Source organism: Rattus rattus, chromosome X (genome assembly GCF_011064425.1).
Source record: "Rattus rattus isolate New Zealand chromosome X, Rrattus_CSIRO_v1, whole genome shotgun sequence".
In the NCBI taxonomy this organism is placed as follows: Eukaryota; Metazoa; Chordata; class Mammalia; order Rodentia; family Muridae; genus Rattus; species Rattus rattus.
Genome location: NC_046172.1, coordinates 117886497 through 117897646, shown reverse-complemented (window position 1 = coordinate 117897646; position 11150 = coordinate 117886497). Strand labels below are relative to the sequence as shown.

The 11150-nt window shown below is 35.4% G+C and overlaps 1 protein-coding gene across 1 annotated transcript; it reads right to left on the bottom strand.

The window, feature by feature from the left end:
* Positions 1-9321: 9321 nt before the first annotated feature.
* Positions 9322-10702, bottom strand: LOC116888177 (eukaryotic translation initiation factor 5-like). Its single transcript, XM_032889497.1, is given in 3 exon segments — positions 9322-9581; positions 9584-9788; positions 10400-10702. Coding segments are annotated over 3 exon segments (768 nt in total).
* Between the last annotated feature and the right edge of the window lie 448 nt (positions 10703-11150).

The window sequence follows — 11150 nt, the reverse complement described above, 5'->3', positions numbered from 1 at the left end:
TAGTTTCTATAGACCTCACTTTTCATTGTATTGTAAAGGTTATTAGACTATTTTTGAAAAAGCCTAAAAGTACAATTAAGGTAATACAACAAAAAAGTATAGTAATGGTCTTAGAAGACATAGGTTGCCAAATACAAAAATCCAGTGGCAAGTTTGTGTTACCTTTCCTGGAGTCATTAGAGAAAGATATTTCAGTGAACCATTTCAAACAATACAGACTATTGCCACTCTTCTGAGTTGTCTAACAGAACATGAAAGATCCTATTGTTGAAGATAGCACACATTTTAGAAAATAGGAATTGGAGAAATAAATTTGGTATTGACAAGAATGTTTTCTCCATTCTGGGTAGATAACATAGTATAAGATTGTCTATACAGGTTACAGAGAAGCTAGCATAAGGAAATCATACTAGTCTACCCAAATTGTGAAACAAGAGAATTAGTAAATGGTAAGATATTTTCATGAGTGTTATATGGGCACAAATGTCATGGGACTAAACATCCATTTCTGGATTCAATTAGTAGTCCTGTTTCACAGAATGAAGTACATACCTTTTACTGCACAATTGGACAAAAATAAACAGGAGGGGCATTCACAGGTTCCACAAGTGAATATACTGATATCACTTTGCTAAATGGACAGAGAGTCAAGCTGCTTCTTAAATCTATAATTTTCTCCACCCATAAATTAGAGCAACTTTCAGACCTCAGCAGAGAAGTTTCTTTGTACAGTGAATAGTAGTTAACGTAAGAGTTCGATCTGCTTATAGCACACAAAATAAAGTGTACCTGACTGCTCACCTGTAAGTTTGGCAATTTTACAAAACATTCCTGAAAAAGCAAGGAGATTATCTCAGAAGAAGGAGCAGGTTTACTGTAATGGACAGAGGTCATGGAGGATCAGAATTATACAGTATTTTCTGGTCAAGATAGTATACTTATACTCATGAACTTTGAAAAGCTGGATGAGAGTGCCTATGTAAGGTATGCATAAGATCCAAGCAGTTAGCATGTCATAAAGGAAATAGGGAAGGCTTCAGAGTGTCAACTTCTTGAACATATTTTTAGGTACTTTTTGCTCATTTGATAATCCTCAGCTGAGAATGTTTCGTTTAGCTCTGTACCCCATTTTTTACATCCTTAGTCATCAGGGAAATGCAAATCAAAATAAGCCTGAGATTTCATCTCACACCAGTCAGAATGGCTAAGATCAAAAACTCAGGTGATAGCAGATGCAGGCAAAGATGTGGAGAAAGAGGAACACTCCCTCCATTGTTGGGGATTGCAGACTGGTACAACCACTGAAATGAGTCTGGAGGTTCTCAGAAAATTGACATTGAACTACCTGAGGACACAGCTATACCTCTCTTGGGCATATACCCAAAAAATGCTCCAACATACAACAAAGACACACGCTCCGCTATGTTCATAACAGCCTTATTTACAATAACCAGAAGCTGGGAAGAACCTAGATGCCCTTCAACAAAGGAATGAAAGAATCCAGATACCCTTCAACAGAGGACTAGATTCAAAAAATGTGGTAAATCTACAAAATGGAGTACTACTCAGCTATCAAAAACAATGACTTCATGAAATTCATAGGCAAATGGAATGAACTAGAAAATATCATGCTGAGTGAGGTAACCCAATCACAGAAAAACACACATGGTATGCACTCATTGATAAGTGGATATTAGCCAAAAAGCTCAAATTACCGAAGATCCAATCTACAGACCACAGGAAGCTCAAGAAGAATGACCAAAATGCAGATGCTCCCACTCCTTCTTAAAAGGGGGAAAATATTCATAGGAGGGGATATGAAAGTAAAGTTTAGAGCAGTAACTCAAGGAATGGCCATTCAGAGACTGCCCCACATGTTGCCCATATATACACAGCCAACAAAACTAGATAAGATTGATGAAGCTCAAAAATGCATGCTGGTAGGGACTGGATATAGATCTCTCCTGAGAGACACATCCAGAGCATGTCCAATACAGTGATCAATGCTTGCAGAAAACGACCGAACTGAGAATAGGATCCCCTTGCGGGGTATTAGAGGAAGGACTGAAAGAGTTGAAGGGGCTTGAAACCCCATAAACACAACAACGCCAACTAACCAGAGCTTCCAGGTACTCGAAAGACATGGACTGACCCAGGGCTCCATCTGCATATGTAGCAGAGGATGGCCTTATTAGGCACCAGTGGAAAGAGAAGCCCTTGGTCTTGCAAAGGTTGGACCCCCAGTGCAGGGGAATATGGGGGAGGACAATAAGGGGGATGTATAGGGAGAATACCCATATGGGGGAGGGGGAAGGGAGGGAATGGGGCTTATGGACAGTAACCAGGAAGGGGAAGAACCTTTGAAATGTAAGTAAATAAATATATAATAAAAAATTAAAACAAGAAAAAAAAGTGTCAACTTCTAAGAAACTGTTAACAATTGATGGTTTCTATGGAATGAAGGAAAGTTTTAAGGATGGAGACCTTTGAAAGTTGATTCTTTACAAGAGGTTAACTGTAAATTTTGAGGTTTGTGGAACATGAATTGACTTGGTGTTATTTTTACAAGGAAGAGAAAAGAAACAAGATTAAAAAGAAAGAGAGCATGGACTTAGAATAGGAATAGAAAGAATTGGATTTGAACAATGGTAATGAACAGCGGTGTGTGTGTGTGTGTGTGTGTGTGTGTGTGTGTGTGTGTGTGTGTGTGTGTGTTTGGGGCAGGGTGAATGTGCTTAAAATACATTGAATGCATATACAAATTTTGCAAATAATCAATAAACATATATTTAACTTCAAAATATTTTAAAAATACTGTCTTTGGAATTCAAGTTTTACATTAAGGCACCATTTATTAAATTGTTGTGTAAGAATGCTCTGACAAACTCTATATTCTATGTTACATGCTAAATGAGTGAAACTCCAGTATACTCTGCAGAAATGTGACCTATATTTATTCATACTTCCATTTCTTGTTCTTAATATATGTGGAAATTGTCTAAGACTGAGGTGCTGTGATATATAGCTATGCTCCAGGCTAGTAGTCTTACAAATTACATCTGATAACCATGTATAGTCCACTTGCTGGTACTATGTTAGGGGAATAAAAATATTTCTATGCTCTGCACACATATATTCTTCTAAAACTTGCTATTGTAGAACTATAGATGAGTCACATTTGTACACACATTTCATATTGAAAATAGCTTGCAGAGACCAAGATAGAATGCTTTACCTTTTTTACATAAGAACTACTATGTGGTCTTGAGAAAGAGTTCAACATCAAACAGTGGGGAGCAGATGGCATTAAGATTACTAGCTGAGAAGAAGAAACTTCCAGTTATATAATTGTCTTCCACTTGATACATAATTGGTAGTTTTATATCTCTTTTACTTTATTTTGACAATTGAGAAGTGTAATGAGAGACTATTATTGAGAAACCCCATGCACTCAGGATCTCTTCACCTTTAAGAATATAGACTTGAAATTAATTGGTGTGGAGTACCTACTTTTACTTCATACATTTAAACTGAATTTTTCTGCAACTGACAAGAAAATCATTTATATGAATAGTGCAATCTATAATCATTTCTGAGGAAATTAAATTAATTTGATGTGAAGTATATGGGATATTGTGGTTATGTATTAAAATCAGATAACTTTGATGAATGTCAAGATGTGATGCACAGAACTCTAAACTTGCATAATATATCTCATTATTTCAGCACAATTAATTATGAATTTATTAGAAATTCAAGTTTATTTGTTAACATGTAAAATATGACAAAGTTATCTTCACTAGAGCAATTTTTGGAATCAAAAATATATATTCCATATTATAGAAATATACTTCACTCATAGATAATATAAAAAGTTATAACAACCAATTTTAACACATATAAGATAAGCTGTGGTAAATTTATTAGACTATTAAGTCTTACTGTGGTTATGTGAATGGAAATTACTTTTGTAGGTTCATATATTTTAATACTGCTCCCCAGTTGGTGGAATTATTTGAGAATGATTAGAAATTGAGGCCTTGTTGGAGGAGCTGTGTCATTTGGATGGACTTTAGATTCCACAGTGTGGAGACATTCCAATGTGGTCTCATTCTTTGTCTCTGACTTGTGGATCAAAATGTAAGATCTCAGGTACTATTGTGGCATCATCCCTGATCATCTGTTGCTCTGCTCCCAGCTATGATGGTCATTTATGCTAACACTCGGAAATCTTTTTTTTTAAAGGTTTATTTATTTATTATATATAAGTACACTGTAGCTGTCTTCAGATACACCAGAAGAGGGCATCGGATCTCTTTACAGATGGTTGTGAGCCACCATGTGGTTGCTGGGAATTGAACTCATGATCTCTGGAAGAGCAGTCGGGTGTTCTTAACCACTGAGCCATCTCTCCAGCCCACACTGAAATCTTAAACGAAAGTAAACTCTTTTTTTTCTATAATTTGCCATTTTCCTGGTGTCTTATCACAGTAATATTAAAAAAAACTAAGATGTTTATGTTTACTTTCAGAATCATCACAACTCAAAATCTTAGAGGCCCTTGATTATAAACTAACACCTACCATGATTCTGTAACAAATATAGGTTCCCCATATCCTTTGTTTGGAACAAAACTTTTTATTGTTCCCCTAGGAATCTCAATTGTTTTGAGATATCGCTAAATTTTAGAGTGAATATATTTACCCATCATAACAGTGCCAGCTGTGTAAGGAAACTAAGAAGTCCTTAGGAGAATATTGTTAGTTAATGTTTCCTTTACATAAGCCCATCATTCCAACATTTAAGATGAAGAACTCACAAGAGATTACTTAGAAACTGAGCTAAGGATTAAACTTGACTTTTAAGGAGTCACCCTGAAGACCATGTAGTGAATGTTTTGCTCCTCTCTGAGATGTCTTGTAGAGCACACACAGTTCCACCCTTCTCTAACTTCAAACAAATACATACACTGATATAGAGTCAAAAACACAGTGAGACCTTTCCTCCACTCCTGCAACTTGAATGCAGATATCCAATGTTTGTTCCCCAACTGGTGCCATTATTGTTCCACAGCTGGAGGAAGGTCAATGAAGTCATTAGGTAGTGGATTGTAGTTAATACAATTAGGTTATTATTAGCTTGCTTTTGAAAATTACAACAACTTGATTTCTAGCTCATCCTCCCCTACATTTGCTTTTCATTACTATATGATGAATAAACTACATCCACATATTCCTATGACCATGAAGTGACATAGTAGTTCTACAATGCTTTCAATTATAGGACAAAGTGCTATTTCTGAAATGATAAACTAAAATGAACTTTTGTTCCTTTAATTTTTTTCTGTTAGGAATTTTATAGTGATAGAAGAGTACCTAATACATTCAACATTGTATCCCAGTCAGCAAGTTAACAAACAGTGGCAGCAATATTAGGGTAAAAACAAGGGCAGAGAAGTTGATACACTGCTAAAAATTCAGGGAGAAAACATTTGGTACAAGTACAAATGGGCAACTGAACAAAAACAAAAGCACATATCCCACTGCCCCGTTAGATTTAACATATAAACTGACTTAATTTGGATTTCTATTGCTATGATACAACACTGTGGCAAAAAGTAAGATGGAGATGTATTTTAGCTTACATAATCAAGTCATAACTTCATCATTGAGGGACATCTGGCCAAGAAATCAAGGTAGGAACCTGAGGAAAATAGCAGTAACAGAAAACATGGAGGTATGCTGCTTTCTAGCTTGCTACTCATGACATGTTCAACCTGACTTTTTGTACAAAGCAGCATTACTGATCCAGGAATGAGACCACCTCAACTGAGGTGCATATACTCAAATCAATAATTAATCAAGAAAATGAATTATAGGCTTGTCTTCAGGCAATCTTATTTATGTCAAGCTGATATGATACAACACTAACCAACACAATTGCCTCATTATTAACTTGGCACATAAAGAGTTTAGTATTCATAAACTGTGAGATATGTTCTTAAAACATTATAGTGGAATCCACTGATTCCACTAGGCACTAAAAGTATACTGTGGTGGTCATTCATTCTGTCTTGAGGAAAATTCTTAAAGTAACTGAAATTAAATCTTATTGATATTTCCAGATAGTTCTGTTTTATCAATAGTTTTCTAAGTATTTAATAATATGAGTTATTATAATAATCTCCTCAATTAAGATAAAACACATTGCTAAGGTTTCAACAGTATTTATGTAGTAATAATTATACAGGATTCAAATATTATCAAATAAATTTTGTCTGAGAACAATATTGCTACAAAGCAAATATTATATTAGGATAAAATTTTAAAAAATGAAATAGTGAGTCCTTTTAGAACAATAAAATTTCAGAGAAGCATCCCTGAATCTGCAACTATTTACCAAGTCAGAAGACTAAATTTAGTATCTTGGCCTGTGGACACTCTTTATTTCCCAGAAACTTTTCCTGTGTAAGTCACTCCTTCCCTTTCCCCACTCTTACAACCTACTGCATTCTGCAAATTCACAAGCCTAGTTCCATACCTGTCAACAGGAATGCTCTTCATTTATGAATCAACTTTGTCTAATAAGTATCTTCTTCTTTTTGCCATTCTTCCACCCCAACAACCATTATCTGAAAAGTTACAATTTCAATTCCAGACCATAGCCCATGAACCCTTTTTTTATTCCTGAGTCATCTTTGCTGGGTAAATTACCTCATTCCACTCTTACCTCTCTCTAGTGTCTTTCTATTTACTATTCCTCTGCCTAGAATCATCTCCACACCTGCAGCCTTCTTTCTTTTTTGGTGATCTTCAAACTGTCTTCCTTAAATTGCAACCTGTGATTGGTGAGATAATCCTTTCTTTTCCAACTTTCTCTCACTCTACTGAATGTCTATATCCACAGTGTCTACACTCCAAACTAGTGGTTTAGGTGTAATCTTATCTTGATAAAAAAAGCTAATTTACCAACTTTATCTGAACTAACTCGTTTCCCTTTTCCTGTGCTAACTCAAAGGAAGGAAGACCAGATTTTCACATCAGATACACTGCCAAAGAATTATGCATGCCCATGTCAAATCGCAAAAATAAGCGCAATATGAATAGCCAGGACAGCATATCTACCATCAAACACACTAATACTATAAGAGTGACTTCTAATGAGAAAAACCTAGATGAACTCCAGGGCACAGAATTAAAGAAAATAATAATTTTTATCAGAGAATCTCAAGGAATTTAAAGGATACATGAATACAGTTCATTGAATAAACATGAGTGACATCCAAGAAAATAAAAAAACTGCTCAAAAAAAATGCTGAAGATAATTCGGGATTTGAAAGCTCAGTTCATTAAAAAAAAAAAGTAGGAAATTTGAAGAGAAAACATGCTAAAATAAAGACAGGACTGAAAAACTCAATGTCTCAATTAGAAAACCCAGAGTAAAGCTTTAAAATAAAAAATCAAGCAAGCAGAAGATAAAATATCAGTACCCACAGTTAAAGCAGAGACTCTATATAAAATAAATAAAAAAAATTGAAAAGAATTTTAAAAGCACAGGACAAGAACATGTAGCATTATGGGACATAATGTAAAAAATAAAATCTTCAAATTTTATACATAGATGAGGGAGAAGAAACACAGTTCAGTGGCATAGGGTAGGTCTTCAACAAGATCACAAAGGTGTACTCCCCAAACCAAGGAAAAACATACCTACACAAATACAAGAAGTGCATAGAACACCAAACAGACAAAACCAGAAATAAAATACCTAAGGGACAGCATAGTTAAAAGCCTAATATACAGAATAAAGAAAGTATTGAAGCTTCAAGAGGAAAATAAAATATCAGAATTGTATTGAAATAGTATCAATAGTATCAGAAAACTATTGAAAGTCAGAAGAATCTGGAGAAATACATTCTAAGTTTTATAAGACCATGACTACCAACCTAGACTACTGACTCAGAAAACCTATCTTCTAAGGTTGAAAGAGAAAAAGTTAAAAAACAAAACAAAACAAAACAAAACAAAACCTCTCCACATCAACAATAAACAAAAGTCAAGTGCTAAATAAAATATTTGACAGAACATGTCCAAAGATATAATTTAATGAAATACAAATACAACTAAAAATACAAACCAGCAAAATAAACACCAATATTCATAGAAAATACATAAACATTTTAAGAATAACCAAAAAATAAATAGCAAACCAGAGAACTAACCAACTAACAGACCCCATGCATCAAATGGACTATACAATGATCTAAAGAACATTTTAAAAATGAGTTTAACTTTCTCTTTAAATAAGACAATTGGGCACGGAGATGAAGCTTGAAAAACAGTAACACTTGTTTTGGCAAGATAGCAACAAAATCTAAATAAAAGCTAGTATATACAAATTAAAAGGCATTAAAGAATACAGTATGTTTAAACTTCTTGAAATTATAATTTAATGGTAAAAGTTGAAGAATTACTGTTTTAGCTAGAAATTAAGTGCACCTTTTCCCTGTTTCTCCCAAATAGAATCAGACTTTACAATTTAATCATACCTCAACATTTTTCTCTCAGTAAAAAGCAACGACTAAATACACAAAAAAATAATCATTTGTTAATAATTTCCTTGGCATATCCAATGTGCAATGCACATGACTCAAAAGACTACAATTTGGGGTGAGTGTGCCCAAATTGAAAAACCACAACTCCAAATTTGAAAATTTGCTCTTAACCCATAGGACACACAGGTCATTTTACTTCTCATGAGGATATCACACTGCAATTTAGTCATCAAATTTCCTTAGAATGACAAAAATTGTCAGTTGCAAATCTGGGACTGGAGACACAACTTTCAAAATACTTCATATCTTAATGTCTGAGTACGGTCATTGTAATTGTTTTCATTCTTCAAGTTTTCAGTACCTAACAATCTACCAAACTCAAGAAGCCTAAATCAAATGGTGTAACATACTAAAAAGTACCCAATTATTTCAATATAAGCCACTCACAGCCCAAAGTTTGAAGAATGACCAAAATCAAATCTTTATGTTTTTAATTGTAAAAAATGTGATCCACATGTGCCCAACACTAGTTTTTCTGAAAGAAATATGCTATAAATAAGCAAACTAGAACTGCTCACTGATATGTATGGACTCCCTAAATGTCTCACTGGGCTTAATTATAGACCACTCACAGTAATAGCTTTTCAGTATCAAGTGTAGTATGATGTTAAACCACTTTAGCTCTTGCACATACATGTTGCATTTCTGGCTGATAATGGAGAAAAATTTGTAGTATTATACTGTTAAGCTAAGTCACATCTATCCTTTTAAATTTCGTCAATATCAATGTCATCATATTGGTTGTCAGACTTCACAGTTTCAAATTTTGGTGCAGTGGCATTTTTTGAATATAACACCTCAGTATTTTCATCTTCACCTTCTTTCTCACCACCAGAAGATTCTTCCTCTGCTTCTTTCAACCATTTAATAAATGGCTCTGCTTTGACAGGCACCTCTTCAGCAAGTTCTTTTGAGACAAATTTCTTGAAGGCTTTTTCTGACCAGCTGATAATGACCTCTTCTTGAACAGGTCGGCATCATACATTTCCTTCAAGATAAATGGAATCTCGGAGGTCAGCTGAGCTTGATCCATTGCTAACACACATTGCAAACCATGAAGAAGGTAATACTGAGCCTTTTTGTTGTTATGACAAAATCTTAGAGAATGGCACCTGTATTTCTTGATTTTCTCTCTTATCTTCTCATCAAAGAAAACTTCTGTCAAAACAAGAGGCTTTACAAGAATTACCTATTGTTTGCTTCTTTGGATTGACATGCAGATCTGTTTCAGGATTCTTACACTCGGGGCAGTGAACAATTTTTTTAATGAATCCATCCAACATATCTTACAGTTTGCTCACCTTATTGTATCACTTGACCATATAACAGTCATTCTTAACATCAAACCGGGTCTGCACTCCCAACTCACAACCAAAATATTTGGTGGGGAACCTTGGAGGCTGATTAAGTGCTTTTGCAATATCAAACATGTTGACTATAGCTGTCTTGATTCCACTTCCTTTGCCCTCAATTTCAGCAATCAAATGGGGCAATCTTGTATATAGAACTGGTCTGAGATGCTGTGGTTGATGTTGACAGATATTCTGGCTTATAAGTGACTTTATCAATAAGACGAAGAGAGCTTTGGTTGCAGCTTTTTGGTATCTTAAGTCTGGAGAAGAAGGGATGACATAATCGACCGCAGTTCTTGGTCTTTGACATGAAATAATGTTTGGCACTGAGGCTGTAAGCTCCTTGCCTGTATGCTGTTTCCCCATTACAGTTACCAATGGCTGCTCAGTAGCTCGTTTCCATCAAATAATGACATAAATCCAAGTGGCTTGCCTGGCACTGGAAGGAAGAGGGGCTGGAAACCTGGTCCAGGATAGCTGGGCCAGGGATGAGCAGAAACAGTGGGAGGGACTGTCCCAGTGATGTCCACATCAACACCAGCAGTACTGAACCTGGTGACCCGGCAGACGAGGCAGGAACAAGGCTGTGAGCTAGCAGGCAGCCATGGGGTAGAGGGGCAGGAGCACTGGACAGCACCACCAGCCACAACCCCCACCGCCCCGCCCCCGCGCTGTCTTCTCTAAAGAATGGTCTATCTCGAAGCCAAGGAATATATTCAGTAGTACATGGGATCATCTCTACAACAGACCATATGATATGCCTCAAAGCAATTATTAAAATTAAAACAAAAACATTAAAATACCTCTTTGTATCCTATTCAACTATTATGCCATAAAACTTAAAATCAATAGCATAAACTCATGGATACTAAACAACTTATGACAAAGTGAATGATTCAAAGAGAAGTCAAGAAAGATATGAAAACATGTCTGGAACTAACTAAAAATGAAAACAAAATAGAACAAAAGTTCTGGGACATTATTTTTTTTAATTGGATATTTTTTAATTCATGCTTCAAATGTTATTCCCTTTCCCTGTTTCCAGGACATTACAAGCCCCCCTATTCCATCCCCCTCCCTTCTTCTAAAGGTGTCTTCCCAACCACTCCCTCCCTTCCTGCCTTCCCAGACATGTTAAAATAGTTCCAAGAGGGAAGTTTATAGCCCTATGTGCTTACATTAAA